A 24765-nucleotide genomic window follows, 5' to 3' on the forward strand; every position below is an offset into this window, starting at 1 on the left:
CAACCAGACAGACTTAATTACAAATGCTATGCTTGTCTCCTCAAGAAACCATTCTATTTAGTGAAAACGAGAGCTGTTATACAATGAGTTTTGAGGCTAATTTTAAAGCAAGTCATGTGTCCCTCCCGTTGCTCTGACCCAAATATGAGACAGAGATTCAAAGCTGCGCACAAGGAAAACCAAAATCAATAAGGAGGCCCGACATGAGTATTTTGGTTGATTACGGGAACTCAAGCCTCATTTTTCAGCCACTGTGATGCTTCATTGCTTGGGATTCACCTGATGTTCCAGTTAGGGCACTGCCCCCCAAGGCTGTACAGAGGGGGATCTGAGTCCAGAGCCAGGCCCAGAGATGACTTTGTGTCACTGTTCTCTCCAAACCTTGATTTCTAGAGCAGTCAAGAGATGCTAATCTGACCTCTCTCACAAAAATGGCCTTGCACTGTGCTAACATTAGCTAAGAGGTTTGAAACTCCTGTTCTCTCTTGAAGGGCTAATGGTTGAAAGGGAAAGAGTGCCAGGCAGCTGGCAATCCTCACAGTGGCCTGGGCTGGGAAGGGGTAGTGCAGACAGAAGGTGCTGGAAGGTTACTCCCGATCTCACTTTTCTGGATCCCTTCTTTCTGGCCAAGGGTCCTGTACACAGTCTGCCTGGAACTTCTCTCTTCTCTCATTTCTCTACACCAAATACCTGCTTCCAGGGAAGAATCTGATAAATTTGTTTGCATCAAGGAGAATAGAAAAACTCTTTTTTTTAATGTTTATTTATTTATTGAGAGAGAGAGAGAGGGAGAGAGTGGGGGAGGGGCAGAGAAAGAGGGAGAGAGAGAAATCCCAAGCAGTCCCTGCACCTGCCACAGCACAGAGCACGATGTAGGGCTTGAACTCACAAACTGTGAGATCATGACTTGAGCCGAAATCAGGAGTCAGATGCTTAAACAACTGAGCCACCCAGGTGCCCCAAGAGCGGGCAGCACTTGCATTTTGCAGACCTAAAAAAAAAAAAACTAGGGGATCTCTGTGTTTTTCAGATGTCAGGGCAGACAGGGAAGAGGTATGCGACTGGCTCTGGGGGACTGGGAAGGTATGCACAGGAAGGTTCGGGTGAGAGCCGGACAGGCATTTTCAGAGAGGAAGACAGCCACTAGAAAGGGCTCCAGTGGTAAATGAAGGAAGCCGTGGGAGCTAAGGAGGCAAAGAGCAGAAAACCTGGAACTGAAAACTCATGCTGGAAGTATTCTTTTTCTTTCAAGTAAAAGATTCAAGGAAAGAAAATATATGTAAAACTCACTCATTTATACTTTCATTCATTCATTCAAAGGAAATGGTATTTGCTATCAGAGAGGTAGCAGGGAGCGAGCCACGGACAAGATATACATGGTCTCTCTATACCTGGGAGATGGAACTTTCTCTCCAACTAGCAGGGTGAGGCTAACATAATTTCACGTGGTTGTCAGTGCCTTGAAAAGACAAAACAGGGTGAGGAGATAGGAGAGCTGCAAGGTAGTTGCTTGGGGCAGGGGTGTTTAGATGAGGTGACTGGTCAGTCTTCCCAGGTTAGGTTTCCAGGTTTAACAAATAAAAATACAGAACACCCAATTAAATCTGAGTTTGCGAGAAGCGATGACAACTTTTTCAGTACAAGCATGTCCCATGCAATATTTGGCACATACAAGTACTAAAAAAATTATTTGTCATTTATCTGAAATTCAAATTTAACTGGGCATCCTGCATTTTATCTTGTAACTAACCCTATCCTCTGAGACCCCCGTAAATGAGGTGAGGGAGAGTTTCAGGAGAGAAAACAGGAAGGGCCAACGTTTCCAGGCAGAAATGAGCTTGGCTTGTTCAGGAAGTCTCATGTTGGAACAGGGGGATTGGGGGGGCGGGACCCCAGAGATGTGGGCAGGAGCCAGATCACATGGGGTCACAGGCCCGTGTGAAAAGTTTGGATTTTATTCTCATTTGTGCAATTTTAAGGAAAGCCCTCAGCACTGCAATTACTTATTTCCATGATATTCCAGTTGAGTATTGTGTTTCCCAAAGCAGGCATCACTGACATTGCTTTAAGACCAGAGTTTAGAATGAGAGAGTAGGTGCTTCTGCGTTGGGGGGAGGGGAGGGAAGGGGAGAGTGAGCAATGCCTCCCTTAAATTTCCCTGACCTCACCCTTTTTCTTCATTCACTACTGCCTTCAGTTTTCCTAGCACTGGAGAAAGCCTTTCATCATACCATAAGGAATGAGCTTAAAATGCTACTGGGAGAAGAGATTTAGGGACTCAAATTCTTACTAGTCTGTAAATGACTACTCTAAAGTGTTTTGAAGGTGATGAATGGGAAAGCACGTAGCAGGAGTCAAGGGAAGATGGCAAAAATATGAAAAAGGGGCATCTGAGGGTGCTCATGTCAGGCACTGGCAGTGTGACTAGTTGCTTAGCTGTGACCTTGAGTGTGGGCCAAGTAGAACTCAGAACGAACTCTCCCCACCTCTCTCTATCTAGATGGCCAAGAATCTCTCGTGGAAGAGATATTCAGAACCAGGCTGGCTGCAAACCACTACTGCCAGATGGCGGAGCAGTCAAAATATTGAGCTGTGAAGCCCACACTGTTTGGGTAAAGACTGAACTTGCATTCCTGCTGCAGACCTTGGTGGGCTCCAGTCTGAGAATGCTTCCTGCCGCCTCTGCCATTTCCCTCAGGGACTCACTGAATGACTCACAGCTCATTTCCAGCAGTTTGCTCCTTGCAGGGATTTCTCCCTCCCAACCAGCCTCTTCTCTGGCCTTCTAGTGAAAGACACCCTGTGCCAAAAATGGAGTCTGGACTGTATTTCTGTGAGAACAGACCTACCTTCCTTTCCATGTAATATGCATTTTAGGGACCCAAAAAGAATTTTGTGAGGTGAACAGAAAAGCAGCAATGCCCCCATTTTCTAGATGGGGAAACTCCAAGAGGCTGTGCTTGTCCCAGGTCCAAGTGGAGGAGTGTGGACTTCTGACTTGTGTCTTTTCTCACACACGAAGAGCCATCAGTCCACTTGAAAATTATTTAATGGGGTGCCTGGCTGGCTCAGTTGATAGAGCATGCGACTCTTGATCTCAGGGTCGTGTGTTCAAGCCCCACGTTGGCTGTAGAGATTACTTACATAAATAAAACTTAAAAATAAAATAAAAATGTCATTTCTGTAGAAAACCATGGTCTAGAGAGCAAGACAGTATCTTCCAGGGGGAAATGAGGGTCCTCTCATTCTTACAAAGGCATTTATTTCAGATAGATTGAATCACTCTGTGGTAGACTGGTTTATTCTTTCCAAAAAATGTAATGACTCCCCCATTATACACATAATGTTTACTTCAGAAACTTCGAAAAGTTAGAAAAACACAGAGACAATAAATATCACCTGTAATCCTCCCACTCAGATATAATTGCTGTTGATATTTTGATATGTATCCTTCCTGTCTTTTTTCATACACATAAGACTGTATTTAAAAAAAATTTTTTTTTTAAGTTTATTTTGAGAGACAGAGAGAGAAAAGAGGGGCAGAGAGTGAGGGAGAAAGAGAATCCCAAGTAGGCTCTGCCCTGTCAGTGTGGAGCCCAACGCAGGGCTTAAACTTATGAAGCATGAGATCATGACCTGAGCTGAAATCAAGAGTCAGATGCTTAACCAACTGAGCCACCTAGGCATGCCACATATGGCCGTATTATATTAAAAATTTTTTTTAACATTTATTTATGAGAGACAGAGAGAGACAGAGCCTGAGTTAGGGAGGACAGAGAGAGAGGGAGACACAGAATCTGAAACAGGCTCCAGGTTCTGAGCTGTCAGCACAGAGCCCGATGCAGGGCTGGAACCCACAAACTGTGAGATCATGACCTGAGCCAAAGTCAGGAGCTTAACCAACTGAACTGCCCAGGTGCCCCCACATATGGCTATATTTTAACAAATTAGAAGAAAATGTGGTATAAACTGATTGATAACTTGTTTTTTCATTTAATAATACTTCCACGATTTTTTTCTCACATCATAAATTTCTTTCATCATCCTATAAATGAGGTCCCTAATCTACTCAACCCATTTGGACTTTCAGGTTGTCACCATGTTTGTTGTTGTTGTTGTTGTTGTTGTTGTTGTTATAAACACCATCGCAATGGGCATGCTTGGTCTTTTAAAAATACAGTGATGTTTGTACCCAATTGTTTGGGTAGAGGAAACAGAGAAAGTTGATAGGTGTCAGCTTGATTTACATCCGTCTTTTGGAGCACAGGGAAAAGTGAGGCCAGGATTTCAAGTGCCCCCACTGTAAATGCTGTTTCCCTCCCCTGCACTCTTAATTCTTTTTCTCCAACTTAACTGTCATGGTATTTATGACCCCCACTTCTCATAGCTCCTTTGCTTTCTCTCTGCCCTGCTATTGCTGTCCTCATCGCCACGCTTGAAACCATCTCATCAGAGCCTCCCTGGTCTCGCCAGCTGCTGGTGAGTGTTTTCTGCGTCTTGACTCTGTCTTAAATTTATTGCTATTTATTTCTATTTATTTCATTTCATTTCATTTCACTTCACTTCACTTCACTTCACTTCACTTCACTTCACTTCACTTCATTTCATTTCATTTCATTTCATTTCATTTCATATATAGAGAGAATCCCAAGCAGGCCCACGCTCAGTGTGGAGCCCCTCGGGGCTTGATCCCATGACCCCTGGGATCATGACCTGAGCTGATATCAAGAGTTGGATGCTCAACCAAATGAGCCACCTAGCCGCTCCTGAAAAGTTATTTCTAAGAGCAGTGAATGAAGAATCCTCGACACAATATCTGAAGTCATGCCTATAAAACTCTTTGGCAGACCATGGCACGGACCACTTTGCCTGTGAATACATCCCACCACCTACTTATGCTTAACTGGGGAAGCGGTAAGAATCTCATAGAAAATTAACAATAGAGTGACCTCTGGATTTCTTTAATTTCTTCACTGGAAGAAGTTACCATCACTCCATTCTCTCCTCATCAAGGCACTAAGAGTTTGTGAGTTCTAATAATCAGAAAAATTGGGATGATCATAATTCCCAACCTATAATTCAAGAAGCACTTAAGAAAGGTCATAAAATCAAATAAGGCTCAACTTAAAAAAACACACACACACACACAAAACCTTTGTTGCCGGATCCTAAAAATAGTTCCCAATGGTGTCCTTCACCTTCACAATTATTTTAGTCTTTCATTCTAAATCCAAATGGCACAGAGCAGCAGAATTTATACATTAAGTTCATAAGAGAGCAGACAGCTCATTAATTCTTAACATTGGTGGGATTTGACTGTTCACTGTCATGTGCTCCATTCTGAAATATATCTGGCCTGTTTTCCTGAGATGATTAAGATGTCTTATTGATAACCTCAGGGCTATTAACAACACAGTGCCCTTCTTGTGCCAGACAAGGTTAAAGCCGCCCTCCGCCCCCACCCATGGGAGGGTGTGGGCAACATCTACACTAATCATCTCAAATTCATTCATTCACAAGTTCATTTATTCAGGTATGTGAGACTTTCCCTAGGTGCCCGGCAAGAGAAGATCTTGTCCTCCAGGAGGGAGACAAAATAAGTATTTAACCTAATGAATATGTTACAAAGGAAAATAAAGCCAAGTAAGAGAATGGAGTGTGTGTGTTGGGGGGAAGGTGATATTTTAGATCTGGTAGTTCAAGAAGGGCCTCTTTGGGGATGTGGCATTCAAGTGCGGGGATGAGTCATGGAAATCTCTGGGGAAGAGCAGCAAGAATAAGGACCTCAAGATGGGAAAGGCTCCACCAGAAAGCCAGCAAAGACTTGAGGGTAGCTGAATGCAATTGGAGGGCATGGGGTGATCTGAGGAGGCTGGGGCCAGCTCAGGGAGGATAGGCCATGGGAAGATTCAGCATTTGATTCTCTGTGGAGCAATTGTCTAGAGGTGGCCCTGAGGCAGAGGGAAGCTAGTGACCCTTGGTCTGCTCTACCATGTCTTTCCAATGTGCTGATTCGCTACAGACTCTCCCAGGCCCTGCACCCAACAGTGACCACCTTGGGTCCCAGCAGGCTGGAAGCATTTAGGGATTTGGGGGAGAGTTTCTGGGGTCTTGGTCACTATGACTGTCACGTGTACTGACTTGGGGGTTTTACAATTCAGATGAGCTGCTCTGGTATCCTAGGTCTATCGGAAACAGATGAGATTTTTAAGGAATGCAGACTTTATTTCTGCTACACCACCACCTTGCATAACCATCAACTATTATGTGGGGGTAATTCCTTCTGAGTCCCCCTGGTAGACCATGTGATCCATATGTATTTTCTCCAGCCCTTGACAAGGTCACATTGTGTCTTAGTTCAATACCAAAGTACCATACACAAAGTGGCTTACAGACAGACATTTATTTACTTCTCAAATGTCTATTTATTGATTTTGAGATTGAGCAGAGGAAGAGGAGAGAGAGGGTGAGGGAGAATCCAAAGCAGGCTCTGCACCTTCAATGCGGAGCCTGACATGGGCTCGACCTCAAGAACCATGAGATCATGCATGACCTAAGCCAAAATCAGAAGTCGGATGCTTAACCGATTAAGCCATCCAGGTGCCCCACAGACATTTATTTTTTTAAAGTTTATTTATTTTGAAAGAGAGAGGGAGAGAGTGCGAGTGTGGGAGCTGTCAGCACAGAGCCCAATGTGGGGTTAGATCTCACGAATTGTGAGATCATGACCTCAGCCATAATCAAGAATCTGGTGCTGAACTGACTGAGTCACCCAGGTGCCCCAGAAGCAGACATTACTTTCTTTCTTTCTTTCTTTTTTTTCTTATTTTTTTTTAACATTTATTTATTATTGAGAGAGAGAGAGAGACAGAGCATGAACATGGGAGGGGCAGAGAGAGGGGGAGATACAGAATTTGAAGCAGGTTCCAGGCTCTGAGCCATCAGCACAGAGCCCGACGCAGGGCTTGAACTCACAAACTGCAAGATCATGACCTGAGCCAAAGTCGGACGCTTTATCGACTGAGCCACCCAGGCACCCCAGACATTTATTTCTTATAGTTCTGGAGGCTGGAAGTCTGGAACCAGAGTGCCAGCAAGGTCAGGTTCTGGTGAGACCCTCTTCTTGGTTGCAGACTGCCAAGTTCTCATTGTATCCTGAAGTGGCAGAGAGCAGAGAGAAACAAGCTCTCTTATGGCTCTTATAAGGACACTAATCCCATTAATAAGGCTCCACCCGCGACTTCCTCTACTCCTAATTATCTCCCAAAGCCCATCTCTTTATACCATTACATTGGGGGGCAGGGTTTCAACATATGAATTTGTGGGGATGCAAACATTCAGTCCATGATACATGGTTATCAAGTGGTGACAGGATCTAAATTCAGATCCAGTTGGCTGGAAAACCTGTTTTTGTTTTTTGTTTTTTGTTTTCTTAACGATCTATCTCACTGGTTAATCTTTCCTGAGTACTTCCTTTCATCACAACATTTATGGAACATGTACTGTTTGGAGCTGTACCAGGTGGGCCCTGGGGATGGAGATACAAATACAAGACAGTCCCTGCCCTCAAGTGTCTTAGAATGGAGTGGGCTGTCTGGAATCCATACCTCATCTTCCAGAATGGAGTGAGATCATGTAACACACAGATGCCCCACGGCCAACACACAAACCATTTTAGACTTCCTGAAATGGAGATTTGTCTCCTTCTTCTCATTAAAGAACCTTGCCAGCTGCCAGGCAGGTTGTGCCATTCATGAATAGCATCCATTGAGCCATTTGTCCTTGGCTGACATTGGTACTCCCTGTTCATACTTGGATTTCACTTTAGTTTGGATCGTAAACTGTCACTTGAAAAAATCTTCAGGGGCGCCTGGGTGGCGCAGTCGGTTAAGCGTCCGACTTCAGCCAGGTCACGATCTCGCGGTCCGTGAGTTCGAGCCCCGCGTCAGGCTCTGGGCTGATGGCTCGGAGCCTGGAGCCTGTTTCCGATTCTGTGTCTCCCTCTCTCTCTGCCCCTCCCCCGTTCATGCTCTGTCTCTCTCTGTCCCAAAAATAAATTTAAAAAGTTGAAAAAAAAAATTAAAAAAAAAAAAAAAAAAAAAGAAAAAATCTTCAGCAAGATAGCCCTGCCTATCATGCAGGGCTAGAAAGACAAGTTGTCGATGTCGAAGCCCGCCTGTCACTCTGCGGCAGCTCAACTGAGTGATTTTTTCACCGTTGCTTCCCCAGCAACTGGCAAGATGCGTGGAGCAGAGTGGGCATGTGCAGAGGAAGAACCAAAAACAGGGGGCTGGAGGAAGCAGCATGTGGCTGAGATGCTGTGTAACCTCCCTGTGGCCAAAACGGTTTGGAATCGTCTTTCTTCTGTGTCTGGGAGAAGCTTAAATTCAAGTCTTACTGTGATGCTGAAAAAAATAAATGCTATGTGGTTGTCTAAATATAGATTACCGTTAGTTTTTTAAAAAAAGACTTGTGAACTTCTTTTTTTTTCTCCTGAAAATTTTTTTTTATCACATTTACAGATATTATTTGGTATTTGCTTTTATGACTTGGCAGTTTCTTTTTCCCAGTGGCATCCCAGAAGGAAGGGAATCGTGCAATAAGTTAAAGCCCTTTAAATATTCCGAAGCTTTAAATTTTAATATTTGGGGTTCTCTTTGAGTGACTCTCCCAACATTCTAATCCATTAACTGATAATGGGTATTTTTCAAATATATAAAATCGCACGGATATAAAACTCGTGGGCAAATTCTCTCCCTGGTTGGAAAGGAAGTAGCCAGCATGATTCCAGTCCATGCAGCTGTAAATGCCCTGAGACGAGCTGGTCTGAGGGGCTGCTGTTGGGGCGTCTCCCTGCACAGTGAGCTCTAAAGGCATTAACATGGGAACAGAACAGCTCGTTGGAAAGTGTTGGAGGCCACGCTTTCCTCGGCAGGTCACGGCAGGGCACGTACCCTCTGTGGGATTTAGCTTCATCTGTAAAATGGGGAGGATGGCCGCTCACAGCTAGACTCGGGGCGGAAAGCACCTCTGGCCTCACTCCGTTGGCGCTTGGTACTAAGCACGCGTCCTAGTTCATTCAGGCTGCCGTTAACAGAACACACAGGCCGAGTGGCTTATAAACAGTGCACGTTTACTGCTCACCGTTCTGGAGGCTGGGAGTCCAAGATCAAGGTGCTGGCAGATACGGTGTCTGGTGAGGGTCTACTTTCTCATAGGTGGTCATCTTCTCGCCATTACCTACATGGCAGAACAGAGGAGCTAGCTCTCTGGGGAGTCTTGTACCAGGCAGTAACCCCGAGCGCAGGGGCTGTCCCTCATGACATAATCACCCCCCGAAAGCCCTACTTCCAGGTACCGTCAACACTGAGCATGAGGCTTCAACGTATGAATTTGGTGGGGGCGGAGGTGGGGGAGACACACATTCAGACCATGGCGCTGTCCCCACCTGACTCCCTTCTGGGACGCCTGACCCAATCAGAATGCCTTCAGGGATCTGGAAGGCTTGTGAGCACACCATTTCTATTTAACTCAGATCATAAAAACTGCTGTCTCCAGAAAGGTGCTCCTTCTCTGGTTTTATTGCACTGATGGCTTACTTTTAATCCTTTTATCCAAACTTTGTACTTTTCTTCTAATCTTTTCCTGCCTCTGCTTCTACAGAAACCTCATTGCAAATCTCCTACCACAGGGCCAGGGACACAGTCCATGCTCACTTGGACCTTGGGCCAGAGAAATTGCTGAATTCCTTGACTTCATTTCATAAAGAGCCACATTTAAATCAAGAGTTATTTTCAGCAAAACACGCTGTAAAAAAATATAAAGCTCTTAAATTCTCCAAACACTGGAGACTAATCTAAAAGAGCCCAAATAAGGGGCACCTGGGTGGCTCAGTTGCTTGAGCATCTGACTCTTGATTTCAGCTCAGGTTATGTTCTCACGGTTTGTAGGATCGAGCCCTGCATCTGTGCTGACAGCATGGAGCTTGCTTGGGATTGTCTCTCTCTCTGCCCCTCCTCTGCTCATGCTCTCTCTCTCAAAAATAAACAAACAAAAAAAATAAAAGAGCCCAAACAAAATGTTGCTATATTAAATCCAGGCTGCTTTTCTTAAGAAGTGTTGAGATACATAGGGAAGGCCTTACAGTCTATGGTCCCACAGAGCCAAATAGTATTCCTTGTATCATGCTCTGTGTGTTCAAAGTCTCACCTTGGAGATGAACAGCAAGTTATGTTCTGCCTTACGTGTCAATGTCCTGACAAGGCAAGGAGCTATAAGCAAATTCGGGCTGTCGGGAGTCCTACTTTGCAATCACACAATGTTTAAGAGGGAAGGGACCAGAATGCTCCTACAACCCCCTCGTTTATTTATGAAAGACCCAGCAAATCATGATGTATCCTACCAGAATTTCATGCCAGTTGGTGCTATTAATAGATAACTTTTGAGTGACCACTTAAGATTAGACTATTATCCTACTTAATATCATTTTGTGAGGCAACTAAATTTAAGATGTTCAATTCATCCATTTTCCTAAGAAACTTGAGTTCCCTTACCAAGAGCTTTTTTTTTTTTTTTAAATGCTTATTTATTTTTGAGAGAGAGAGAGAGAAACCCCCGTCCATGTGGGGCTTGAACTCACAAACCATGAAATCATGACCTGAGCCACCTAGATGCCCCACCAAGAGCTATTAATAACTGAGCTTCAACCAAGGATAACTTAGTGCAAATAATTTGTATTGAACAGATTTAAAATTGGATACAGAATTGATCAGCATGCTTCCTTGTTTACTTACCTATGTGATCTTTTCATCCTTGATAATAAGTGACTTTTACTGCAAGGGTCCGTGCTAAACACTTAATATTTCATCTCTGCAATAAAAATTTTTTTAATGTTTATTTATTTATTTTTGAGGCAGAGAGAATGAGTGGGGAAAGGGCAGAGAGAGGGAGACAGAGAATCCCAAGCAGGCTCCACACTGTCAGTGCACAGCCAGATTCAGGGCTCAAATTCACAAATCATGAGATCACGACATGAGCCAAAATCAAATGTCAGATGCTTAACTGACTGAGCCACCCAGGTACCCCTCATCTCTGCATATAAGTTCAGCTATCTATGCTAGGTATCTATATCTCTCTTTACAGTTGGGGAAACTGAGGTTCAGAAGAGTGAGGTAATGCTTGCAATCGCACAGTAAATGGCAAAGCCTTTATTCTAACATGTACGTTGTGTCACTTTCAAAGATACATAGACCCCTTCTAGAACAGGTAAGAGTGCCTTTTGTACCCTAAGACATATATCCCATTGCACTCAGTTCTAAAATAAGGGTGGAATTTAGGGTCTAGGTTGGGGCCACTACAATTCTCTCTTCTGAAGCCCCTAGGAAAGCTTAATATTTGAATTCTGACTGCTCTCTTGTTAAGGGCATGGCATGACTTTGGGCCTTGTTCTTACTCAGTAAAATGAGCTCTGGATGAATCCATCAGCAGGCAGGAGGGGCTTTGACAACCCCTGGTCACACAGTTTTACAAAGAAATGACAACCGATAAGGGAGTACAGGAGGGTGTGAGATTGTTGGAACCTGTTACCGACGGTTTGCTACAAACAGGTACCTGTTTCACTGGACATTGCTGAAAAGGGCTAGATCGGTTAAAGCATGATCAAATTCATCAGTCAAGGGAAACCCACATCTATGCTTATCATTTGAACACAGAATGCCAGTAGTAATACGTGTTGACATAGTTGCTTACGAATTTGTTTACAAGCCATCATGGAATCCCACCCGTGATCCTTCCTCCAAGTTTTTTAGACTTCAAGTGCTAGATCTTTGGCTGGAAAGAACTGTCACCAGGGTTGAAGCCCCCTTTGCATCTGCTCAACGGACAGGCTCCCATCAGTTAATAACTAACAGGAGAGTCCCAAGTCTTATCATAACCACCGCCAGGCCCTGCCTCAGCACTGCTAGTAACAGGGAGCAGGAAGAGGGCGTCTGGGCAGGAGGCATAGCTAGGGATAATCTTTTCGAGGCATAATTACTACCTCCCCTGGGAACTCTGAGCACGTGTCATCAGTGGGAACACCCAAATTCCAACCTCTTCCCACTTCACCTTATTTAAAAAATAAGCAGTTTCTCTCACACAATAGTTGGGTGCCATGTGTCACCTCACTGGCTCAGCCTTTTGCTCATTCGCTCCTGCAGTCTCTCTCAGGCAACCTCAGCCACCACCTACCTAAATCCAGATGGTCTGCAAAGGCTCAGATTAAGCCCCCACCTTCACAGAGCTCTTCTCAACCACCTTGTTAGAAAAGTTCTCTCTCCCCGGGCTTTTACAGTGGTCGGTTTACATCCATCTCGTGGCACTCACCACAAACCACCCTGTGAAATCATCTGTGTGCATGTTTGGTCCCGACCCAACAAAGGCTTCTTTAGGAACTGAAGTATTATGTCACAGATCCCCGTTTGCTCAGGACACCTCCTTCAGCCCTCTGTACCAAGCACTCTCCCAGTGAGTCCGGATGATCTGGGAAAGGGGACATTCAGTGACAACCGTGTGATTGGTTCTCTGCCACCACTATATCGTCAGGTACTGGGTTCCAGTTGGCTTACTCCTGCAACTTCCACCGCAGAGCCTGAGCCATCTGCACAACCTTAGACCACAAGCTGAGTCCAGACATTATATGAAAACAATGGCAAAAATCAGTCCTGGGAATTTTCTCCCTTTGGGTGAGTGCCATGAATTTGCTGGCACTCAACATATTTATGGCACATATTCCTCAGAAAAGGAAGCTAAAAAAAATGTTAAAAATGACAAAATGAGCTTTTTTTTTCTTTTCATTTTGAGAGAAGGCATGAGTAGGGGGCAGGCAGAGAGAGAGAGAGAGAGAGAGAGAGAGAGAGAGAGGGAGAGAGAGAATCCCAAGCAGGCTCCGCGCCCGGTGCAAAGCCTGACACGGGGCTCGATCTCACAACTGTGATATCATGAGCTGAGCCGAAATCAAGAGTTGGACGCTTAACCGATGGAGCCACCCAGGCACCCCAATAGGTAATAGTTTTAAGAGATGAGTGAACAGAACAGGATCCTGAAGGTAACAGCTAAAAACTTAGTTTACTCTGTGCCTGATGTGGTTCCAAGGGCTCTGTGTTGTATTTGCCTAAAGGCCATACAGGCAGAACAACAACCAGGCAATTAGGCCTCCACATTGTGCTTCTCACATGAGGCTGCACTGCCCCTCCACATACATGGGAAGGCTGCTAAGAAGAAGGGAGATGTGAATCCTCCCTCCCCACCCCATCCTCTCCCGCCCTCCCAATTCCCTATATAATAGAGAGAAAAGGATGGGAACAGGTGCGGCCTCACTCTGCTCTCTTACCCACTTACGTCTCTGAGAGGAGGAGGGCGACTCTGGCTGCCGAGATTGGGAGATACACTGAACATACTTTCTCAGCACGGCAACGTCACCAGGACAGAATCTGACGGTACAAGGGGAGCTTGGAGTTAAGGTGGGTCAATTACTGGTCAATGCAAAATATTTTAATGATCTCATCACCAGACCAACAAATACCACAAACCACTGGTGTGCTAGAGCCAGCCCTGCTAAATTTACGTCAGTAGGGTTATCGGCCAGGGTAATAAGTAAGCCCTATTGTAATCTTAGCTTCACCCAGCCAGTCTTTCCAGTGAGATGAACTATTTTGATCTTCGTTCATCTGATTTCTAGGTCTTGTGTTTTTTTCAAAGTGTTCTGGATTTAGAGGGGAAGGGCATGGATCGGACTAATCACCACCACGAAACCCCCATAGCCCTCTGTATTTTTCAGACGATATCCCAAATACTGAATGCAGTCTCACATGACGTTTTTAAGGTGATATTGACAAGCTGGAAGGCATTCAAAAGCTAAGATTCCAGGGGCGCCTGGGTGGCTCAGTTGGTTAAGCATCCGACTTCAGCTCAGGTCACTATCTCACGGTCCATGAGTTCAAGCCCCGCGTCGGGCTCTGGGCTGATGGCTCAGAGCCTGGAGCCTGCTTTGGATTCTGTGTCTCCCTCTCTCTCTGCCCCTCCCCTACTCATGCTTCCTCAAAAATAAATAAATGTTAAAAAAAAAATTAAAAAAGAAAAAAAGCTAAGATTCCAGCCTACACTGGGGACCATGTGGTATGAAGGAGATGGAAGGAACATGTCAGTGCTCTGTGTACATGGTTGGATCTGTAGGTCAGACTTGGGGACACGAAATGGTCTTTGGCAAAGAAAGCGATAGGGCTTTGGGACTAAGGTGGGCTCTCATTACTCTAGAGAAGGGGTCAGCAAATTACGGCTGCGCAGGTCTTGTGTTTTGCAAGTAAAGCTTTATTGGAACACAGCCACGTCCATCCATACACGCATTGTCTATGGCTGCTTTTGCTCTACACAACGGCATAGAAAGTCATGGCAGAGACTGTATGGACTGCAAAACCTAAAATTTGTATTCTCTGGCTCTTTACAGAAAAAATGTGCAGACCTCTGGTCTAGACCTAGGAAAGTAACTAATCGCCTGAAGGTGTGGGGAGGGAGAGAGGATGGGAGGAAGGGGGAAGAGGAGAATTTTGGTAGGGGAAGAGGTGAAAGTGGGGAGAAGGGTGGAATGGAGGATGGGAGGAAAGGGGGAAGGGGGGCATGGAGGGGAGGGGGGGAGGGGGAAGGGTGGGCTTAGAAAGCTGGGACCTTTGGTTGGGATATCAGAAAAAGGCCGAGAGAAACCATTAGGGGGGACTGACCACCATGCCTCACTACATGGGGATCTGTCCTCATGTGAGCTGAGCAACAGGATAACCTTTCCCACTAAATTATTTACATCTACCTGGGTGAGTTCCTACAAGGTGAAGAAAGTGGATTTTCCTCCAATGTGTCCGAATTGGTAGCATACAAACAATGTAAAACGCGAGCACAGGTAATCAAAAATGTTTTAATGATTAATGTTCAGACATTATTTAACAGTGTGGATATACCCAGGTGAGCTAAAGCACACTTTGACAGCACACTATTGAATGTTATAGTTTCTGTATTGAAATATGTAAAGACATTCGCAAACTAGTACCTAGGAAGACACACATTTACAAATATACACATTCTAGATTTGATAAGGTAAATGTAAACAGATGCTGTGACTCCTTCCAAACAGAAAACCCACAAGACTAAGAAGAGAACCAGTCGGCTCCCTATAATATGAATGTGCAAAATTAAAGCATGATAAACTGATATTTACATAAATATCAAACCAACAATTAGTTTATACATTGTCGATGACCTTCTCAGATGCGTCACGAGTGGTTCAATGACTGTTTTTTCCCCGAATGGAGAAGATATTCAGAGACTAAATTTCAACACTTTAAAATGACACACACAATAGTCCTTATTTGTTTGACCACTGCCTCAAGTGTGATAGACATGATTTTATGATAAGCAGTCTTATTTTTAAATAAGCAGTTCTACACAAACCTTTAGATTCTAAGCAGAAAAAAAAATGACATACCATTAGATTTACATTAAACAAATTATCTCTATCCAATTTCCCAGTTCTCTTAGGCTATAGCTATCTGTTTAATTTTACCTTAAAAATTTTTAAGGTCCCTTTTCCCCCCATTTATTCATTTTAATAAGCTAGGCACATTTTAAAAGAAGTTTGTGTCAAAACAGACAGCAGCACAGGAATCAATCCAAATTTGGACCCTGGCCAACTAGTTCCCCATTGTTCATCTATGGGATTCCGTCAAATGGTAAATATTCAATCATCTCTTTTGAAAAGTGTACATCCTCCCTCTGACGAGTGGAAAGCAAAATGGGCGTTGTTTCCCGTATAAAAACACTTAGCACTTCAGATATTTTAAATGTCCCACTCGCCCTACATACTTCCTAAAATCTTGAAGACAAAGAATATATACTTAGGTTTCATCAAAACTGCTTTAGAGCCCCCCCTCCCTTTTTACATTATTAATAGTGGCACTCAAAATAAAAAAATAAGATCTGTTAAAAAGTTAAACTGACTGTTCCACTAGAATTGAGCCTGCCTGATTTAAAGCCAATATTATAAAACTGAAGGTGCCATTTCTGATTTCACATATACAAGTCACTTGACATTATGTGTCACACGCTAGTTCAATAAATCATGGTCTTTGATTTTTCTAAACAGAGCTATTAAAAATGAATAAAAACTTGAGACATATCCTAATTTAAATTAATAAGCTTTGGGCCCTGCTTTTTAAATTTTAAGGCATGTGTGTTTTTCTACTGTAACAACATTGTACAAATTTACAGTCACATGCATGATCTACAGTAAAAAAAAAAAAAGTTTGGATTACAGTGTTTTTAAATTGTGAATCACAATTCAGCACCTATCATGTTATAACTAATAAGGCAACAGCAGTGTCGTATACTACAATAATACGCCCTCCACAGTCTAGCGCAGGGTCGGTGAGAGCCCAGAAATGTTAAAAATCTTATGCCTACATGTATAATCTGTATAGGTATTCTAGGGGTTTTGAACTGATGAAAGAGGTCCTACATGAGTCACACTATTGTAGGCCGGACTAGTTACAGCAGCTGTTAACGAGCATCGGGCACAACTCATACTGTGCTTACAATCAGACGATGGGTTTTGGAGGTCTTCAACTCTTCCGCTTCAATCCTTGCGCTGCTTCCTTGGCTTCACATGGTTTTCCAGGGAAGAAAAGCTGTTGGTGTGTCCGTTCACAGCAGCCACGGACCCATTCTGGTGGTCTTTCAGGTGCTCTTTCCTCCGCGAGGCCCCCTTCTTGTTGTAAGTCTGAAATGAAGAAGGGCAGACAGGCCGTGTGAATGGGTGCTCTGCTGGTGGATGGGGGCGCCCTGCTTCCCTAACTTCAACCTAGTTTCCTGCTAGCATCCAATACCGCGAGGTCTGCAGTCAGGCGACCCTGGGTACATTTTTTGCCACAGGTTTTAATCACTTTTTCTTTTTTGAGGCGTGGCATGAGGTAAGTTCAGGGAGGTATAGGCTGCGATATAAGTGCTATTCTAAAAATTAAGTAGAAAATTCAATTTGCGCTTTATTTGGCTTCGCCCTGTCTGTATCCGGATGGCAGGTTATCGAGGTTACAAGGCCACACCAGCTTCTCCCTCTCTGTAGTAGTAGCTCTCCCATCACTCACATCTCTTATCTTCAAGGTCTGCTCACGAGCTCACTCAAACACACCATGTGCAGGGGGGTGTGAAGAAAGGTGCCTGTGGGCACAGGGAAGGGGCTGAGCCCCCAGGTGGCTGGTCGACGGACTGGGCTTTACTGCCTCCACATCCATGGCCTCTGCCCTTGCTCCTGACCTCTGGTGCCTGCCCAGAACCAGGCACTGCACGGGAGCAGGAACACACGTCATCCAGGGGTGGCGGGGAGCCACCAAGTGATCCATGGGAGACAATCTACCCTAAATGGACCCTTCTGTGAGTAAAACTTACCTCACATCATGCACTTCGGAATGAACTGAGCCCCCAAACCCAAGCAGTGGACGTGTGAGAAAACTGGGACAAAGAGGCAGATTTCTATCTACAGCTGAGAGCTGTGAGGGAAATTTCTTTGGACATTTAATTTCGTCACAAAGTTCTGAGCAGTAGGGCTGTGAGACTGACTGAAATCACCCATCACGTGTCTGCAGGGGGCCCTGAGCAGTCCAACACGGAGCTTGTTCAACAGCTCTGCTTTCCCACGTGAATCCCGGCCCTCTTTCCAAAGATGGAGCCCTCTGGAGGTTTGGGACAGATTTCAGCATCTCCTATGTTGGCAGAAGTCCCCCTGCTGTAGGCAGGGGCTGCCCTGTCACTGTGACAGCAAGGGTCCCACGTGTTGTGATGGCCCCCTGAAATGAACAGATGAGGGGCTTTTTAGCAAAGGCCACAGAAGAGTGAGATTTACCTGAATGTAGAAGTTTGTGAAGAAAGCAATTAGAGAGATCATGTATCCGATCTGGAAGTACAGCCACCCAAGAGGGAACGAACACGGCCAGATGACCCCGCAGCTGGTCTGGATGATTGTCAGCACAAACTGAAGCTGGTGGGAGAGAGGGGATACAGCTGATCAGCCATGGCCCATGGACACAGTGCCACCCCAGACTGGCTCTCCATCCAGCACTCCTCAGTCTGTGAATAAACACTTACAGGCCTTTCTGGTGCAGAAGTCAGTTACTTCATAAACACTATGCATACATTTATACATAAATTTATCCTACACTATATATTTGCCTTTGTCTTAAAAAAAAAATGTTTATTTATTTATTTATTTGGGGGGGAGGGGCAGACAGAGAGGAAGAGAGAGAATCCCAAGCAGGCTTCAGGCTGTCAGTGCAGAGCCCGATGTAGGGCTCGAACCCATGAACTGTGAGACCATTACCTGAGCCAATACCAAGAGTCAGAAGCTTAACTCACTGAGCCACCCAGGGACCCTGTGCCTTTGTCTTATATATATTCTTCTCCCCTTCCAGACTACTTCAATCACCTTTTCTCTAATTCAGAAAATAGGGATGCCTGGGTGGCTTAGTCAGTTAAGCGTTGGACTCTTGATTTCAGCTCAGGTCATGGTCTCAAGGTTCATGGGTTCAAGCCTCATGTCGGACTCTGCACAGACAGCATGGAGCCTGCTTGGGATTCTCTTCTTCAATCTCTGCCCCTCCCCTGCTTGCACTCACATGCACATGTATAAGCATGCTCTCTCTCTAAAGTAAAATTTAAAAAAATGCAGAGAATAGTTAAAAATACTATATTGTACATACACAAGCTGTTAAAAGAGAGATCTTAGAAGTGCTCACAGCAAGAAAAAAATTGGAGCTATGTATAGTGACTCTAGAGGTTAATTGAACTTAATTGTCCTAATCATCTCACAATACATACATATATCCAATCATTATACCATATACTTCATACAATGCTACAAGCTTATTATATCTCAATGAAGTGGGTAAAGAAATGAAAACTTAATCCCCCCTCCACATACAAACTTTAGGGACCCTGTATAGAGAGATGCAAGGTATTTAAAAACAATGTTTACTTATTATTTTTGAGAGAGAGCAAGTGGGGGAGGGGCAGAAAGAGAGAGAGAGAGAGAGAGGGAGAGAGAGAATCCCAAGCAGGCTCCACACTGTCAGCGCAGAGCCCAAAGCAGAGCTCGAACCCACGAACTACGAGATCATGACCTGAACAGAAATCCAGAGCTGGATGCTTAATTGACTGAGCCACCCAGGTGCCTCATAGACATGAAAGATATTTTTTTGTTTGCTTTACCTTTTTAGGGGAGAAAGGAAGGGTGTGGGGGGTGTATGTTTAAAGATAACAGTGGTATCTCTGTGGGATATGCAATCCCACTGGACACTCTTCTGATTCCTTATCCATGTACCATTTGGGTTTGAAGAAGGCTGGTCTGACCTTCTATCGGGATTTAATGCTAAGTCCATAGATAATTTCTGATGAATAAATCTTGAAAAGCATGTGGAATTGCTTGGAGAAACAGGGAAAAGGAGTGAAAATGAGGTGTGGCTCCTGAAGGGTGTTGTCTTCTAGAGGAATAACAACAGGGGGCAGGTTTCTGTCCACCACATATCCCAGCTCCCAGGGTTTTTATGTAGAACTGTTTTTTGTTTTTTTTCCCTTCTTCTCTTTTTTAAGGTTAAGTATTCCCGGCTAAGAAATAACTAGGAGTGGTGCTTAAATCTAAGCAAACTGAGTGCAATCTTCTACTTCAAAGGGCAGAGTTTAAATGGGGAACCAATTTTCCCAGTCTGTTCTTTTAAATGCTGCTTCTGCGTAGCCAGGGCTGGGTGGTATAAATCAATTTCTGCATCACTTCTCAAGTGTAACAAGAAGGTTAAAGAACAATTATCCCTTCTCACAGGTGACTGAAAAAATTAACAAGGACTGCAGAGCAGCTGGCAAAGAGGTGATAATGAAATGTCAAACACATAAGTAGTTCAGACCATCTTCTCAGATTTTTTTTTGCCAGATTATTTTTAAATATTGGAAAATCATAATTGACTTGGAAAGATTGGAATCAGCTTGGTTTCTTTAGAAAAATGTGTTGATAGGGCAGGGCTAGGGCTAAGGGTTTAATGTCTAAACCCTCAGTCAGCTAGCATTGGCCTATTGCCTCAGCGTCCTCATCCACAAAATGGGGATAACAACATGAAATGAGACTATTGGAATAGTCCACGTAAAACTGCTTCCTTACATAGACTCAACAAATGTCAGTGTTTAAGATTAGTAGTAATATTAATAATTAGTTCACGAAAGAATTCACAAGGGGAGAGAAGTATGCATCTGTAATATGCTGACAGCTTGGGGAAGCTTAACAAAGGATGGTGAGACAAAAGCACCAATGCAACAGTTGCCCCGGTGTGGTGAATCTCAGGAAGGAGGCTGTCATCTGAAGCACAGCAGGTGCCATTCTCACCAACAGGTGCTTTGCTACACGGGGGCTGAGAGGTCACCTGGCACCTGCCTTAACAGACATCCTCACTGCCTAACAGCTACAAGTAGCTGGGACTCCTGCTACCTCGCCCCCCAGCTCCTTCTAAAACTCCTGGAAACGGAAACACACACACACACACACACACACACACACACACACACACACACACACACACTTTGTGCACAAACTAAGGACAAAGGGCCTAACTTGAAGTCAGGAAATGAGATTCTAGTCCTCATTCTACAACCCAATTAGCTGTGTGCCCACAGGCACAATTTCCTCACCAATTAAAATTAAGAAAATTTTCCTCTCTGCAAGTAGTTTAACTGGATCAAATAAGAAAGGGCGCGAGAGGCACATGTTAGATGCTATTACTTTATTTTTATTTTTAAAAATTTTTAATCTTTATTTACTTTTGAGAGAGAGAGAGAGAGAGAGAGAGTGAGAGAGAGAGAGAGTGTGTGTGTCTGTGCGCGTGCAAGCAGGGGAGGAACAGAGAGAGAGAGAGGGAGACACAAATCGGAAGCAGGCTCCAGGCTCTGAGCTGTCAGCACAGAGGCAGACGCAGGGCTCCAACTCACAAACCGCGAGTTCATGAACTGAGCCGAAATCGGATGCTTAACTGACTGAGCCACCCAGGCGCCCCTATTTTTAATTTTTTTTTTAACGTTTCTTTATTTTTGACAGACAGAGCATGAGCAGGGGAGAAGCAGAGAGAGGGGGAGACACAGAAACCGAAGCAGGCTCCAGGCTCTGAGCTGTCAGCACAGAGCCTGATGTGGGGCTGGAACCCACAAACTGCAAGATCATGACCTGAGCCAAAGTTGGACGCTTAACCGAATGAGCCACCCAGGCGCCCCCTAGAGGCTATTAAATAACAATACAGCCAGGAAGAGGCGGGAGGAGCCACCGAGTCCTGGGAGGGAGAGTTACATACCAGCTGGCCCTGAGTGATGTACTTCTTCCACCAGAGGTATGGGCGCATGGAAGGGACAGATGACAGACCGTAGTACGAGTACATGAGGACGTGGATGAAGCTGTTAAGCGTGGCACCAAAATAAGCTGAAAGAACAGAGGGGATTTGGGAAGGAGAATGCATCAGTGTTTTACACATAACAAGTTAAAAAAAAAATTCAAAATTCTTTTCAAATCCCAAAAAAAGATGCTTTCAAACAGGGGCTGGCAGATACTGCAGCAATAAGCACTTCACGGACCTGTACTCAGAATTCAGTTGGCACTTGGGCAGGCAGCTGCTGGGATGCTTTAAGGCCAGGGTCAGCTGGAGCTGCCAGGGAGGCACTGAATACAAGAGTCAGGAGGCCGCCACCCCATTCTGGCACCAAATGGTTTTGTCGCCAGACTCCTATCACCTAGCTGCTTTTCTTTACATGCCCAAGTGCCTCAGACTGCTGTGCTGAAGGCCTGGGGAAGGGAGCCGACGAGCAGTATGTTCACAGCTGGTTGTCTAATACACGTGCTTAGGTTTGAAGAGGACTTGGAAGGCCTACACACACATATATGTGTGTTTATATATACATATATTTTTTTCAGTAATACAATCCAGAGTCCAGTTCCTTAGAGACAAAAGACTCCTCTTTTATCGCATGATTTTTAAATTCCAGTAGAATCACCAATTCTTTTTTTAGACTGTCCTCCTCCCCCACAGCAGGCAACCCAACAGAGCTCTCCAGCTTTCCCACGAGCCACGGTCCACAAGGCTGGGATCAGGGAGTGCATTTCTACTCCTGGCTAGCACAGTAACTGGCTGTGTGACCTTGGGCCAGTCACGTGCAGTTCCTGTGGTTGTTCCTCATGGGCCCAGCGGGGCTTGTTAAAATCCACCATCCTGCCAGTTCTTTGAAAATGTAACCCACTCTTCAAATGCAATGAGACACTGTTTCTATTAGAAAGTTAAATCATTAATCCCGAGCCATAAGATGTGATGGTGGGGGAAAGAAAAGAAAAAAAAAAAAAAAAAAACATGAGAGGGGGCCCTGGAACCTGAGCTCTACCAAACCTTCTACTATCTCCATTTCTCCCAAACCCAAAGGGAGCTGAGTTTGGCAAGTTCCCTTTCTAGTCTTAAAATTCTATGACTGCGTGAACCTTGGTGGGCCGAATTAATCAAGGTCAGTGCTATCCTAGGAAAAAACACATGAATAGACCCAAAGGTTCTCAAATTCCTCAGTGCTGGATGGCAGAAATTTTGATCAGAACATTTGTTAGAACTCCCAAGCTAAATCTAATGGTGACAATTTAATCTCTGAAAATTATGAGACTTCAGACCATAAGCTTTCTAAAAACAACACCCATCCTTCTTTGAGCATTTACTTCAAATGCTGGTGCTTGCCCCTGAAGATGCCCTGGGAGGGTCATTGTATTAGCATATATGCAAGACTTCTTAGGTGCCCCTCAGCTAAATCTGCGCTTCACCAGTAGTCTTACTCCCTGGTACTCCCTCAAGGGTGTGCTTCTGTCTTCTTGGCCTGCCTGTATCAGTCAAACACCTTCCACACTGTAGAGAAACAAGGACTAGAAATTACCTGGAACAGCTGCCCTCTATGACAGAGGACACTGTCCCTATTTATTAATATGCCCCAGGCTGGAAATCTGGTCTTTCCCTCACTTTGCCAAGTTAGCAGAGGATGGTTTATTTGCTAGAAAAAGGTTCTATCAGCTCAATGAGTGCACAGCCACACTATCATGAAAGCAACTCAGACACAAAGTTCAAATGCTTGACCTAGAAATCTACAGAGGCAGCACCTTCTCTAAAAGCCTTGGTTTTAATTCAGCCCCTCTGCTCACACCTGTTCCCAGACCCCGCCTCAATTTAAGACTTACAGTGGCCACAGGGGACCCAGTTCATCACAAACCACCAGATGTTCAGCATGGAGGCATGGTGGTAGACGTGCAGGACCGTGATCTGGTGGTTATTCTTCCGCAAGATGAAGAAGAAGGTGTCCATGAATTCGATGAGCTTGGAAAAATAGTACCACCAGAGGACACGGATAATCTAAGAGAAAGAGGTCATCAATGTTTCTCTGGAATACCACCCCTGACATGTTTTACTAACATCTCAGAATCCCAGGTTCACTCAAAGCCCCACTGGCTCAAGTTCTTCAGCAGCTAGGAGCTCTGGTCATTTGGAGAGCATCGCTAACTAAAGAATACTGGGGGTGGGGGCAGGGGGCGAGGAGCTTTGAAATGACAACAGGGAAAAATTTTAAAAGAACCACTGACATCCTCCAAGATGAACAAAAAAAACGACACGTTGAGATGATGTCCCGAGCTGAAGAGTCGGACATTTAACCAACTGAGCCACCAAGCGCCCCATCGGATAGTTTTAAGGAGAGGAAGGACTGCCATGCTGAACATATAGCAGCAGCCTTTTATGTAAAACACTCAGCGTGGAAGTCACAATGTACAAATAGACCACTCTCCTAGGGCACTCTGAGGAATGATTATAGCATTTAAGGCATTATTCATAAGATCCTGTTTATATAAATGCTGAGAAATGTATGCGTTTCCCCCCACCCCCGCAAACTAAAATTAATAGGACTCAATTTTACTAAATGAAACTGTAGTTTTTATCTTAAACCTTTCAAGTTGTTCTAATTTTCATACCATGTGTATGTTAAAAAAAATTCTTTTAAAAATGTCAGTAGGAATTACCTTGGGCAGTGAAGTCATGAACTTTTTGCTTTTTGTACGATTTGTTAAAAAGAAAAACTATTAAAAAAAAGAGAGACCATACCTTCATATCTGCTTCTCCTGCGCTGCGTGTGCCCTGACAGAAGAAGTTGTACCTGCCTTCCCATACTCCTGTCACTAACTAAAACAAAACAAAAAACAGAAAAAGCCAATCACCAACAATATCAGAACATATAAAGCCCTATTCAATTAAACTTCAATTAGTTTCTGAATTTGCGACAACTGACCTTGGGCTGGCTGAGGCAAGTCTGCTCTTTGCTCCTGAGCAAAAATCAGGATGACAGGGAGTGTGGACAAAGGGAAGTTTAGATGACCTAAGTCTCAATTTCACAAGGGGTGAACTGGGAGTCACTCCAGGGTGCTGCCTTACCAAGCTGGCTCTCTCCACAATTTTCAATTCCCCAGGCTGTCACAAGGCCTCGACCAGCTTGGTGGCAGGCTCTCTGGGTCCTGCCCACCAGGCAGCCTCAGCCCTTCCCTAAACCAGGGGCTTCTCAAACTTGACCTTGGGGCATCAGAATCCCTGAAAGGGTGTGTTAAAACAGGATCACTGGGGAATGTTTTTGATCCAGCAGGCCTGGGGTGGGGTCCAAGAA

General features: G+C 44.5%; 1 protein-coding gene across 4 annotated transcripts in view; it reads right to left on the reverse strand.

Moving 5' to 3' along the window:
* Positions 1–14921: 14921 nt before the first annotated feature.
* Positions 14922–24765, reverse strand: part of ELOVL5 (ELOVL fatty acid elongase 5) — a 74947-nt gene continuing 65103 nt past the window's right edge. For 3 of the 4 annotated variants that reach the window (XM_058734268.1, XM_058734267.1, XM_058734270.1), the window contains 5 exons: positions 24213–24290; positions 23300–23471; positions 21396–21520; positions 17918–18052; positions 14922–16798 (listed from right to left, as the gene is read on the reverse strand). In XM_058734268.1, coding sequence (XP_058590251.1) covers positions 16655–16798; positions 17918–18052; positions 21396–21520; positions 23300–23471; positions 24213–24290 — 654 coding nt within the window. In that variant the 3' untranslated portion in view covers positions 14922–16654. The remainder of the gene's footprint in view (positions 16799–17917; positions 18053–21395; positions 21521–23299; positions 23472–24212; positions 24291–24765) is intronic. The other variant, XM_058734269.1, reaches the window with a different exon arrangement.

Source organism: Neofelis nebulosa, chromosome 6 (genome assembly GCF_028018385.1).
Source record: "Neofelis nebulosa isolate mNeoNeb1 chromosome 6, mNeoNeb1.pri, whole genome shotgun sequence".
Classification (NCBI taxonomy): Eukaryota; Metazoa; Chordata; class Mammalia; order Carnivora; family Felidae; genus Neofelis; species Neofelis nebulosa.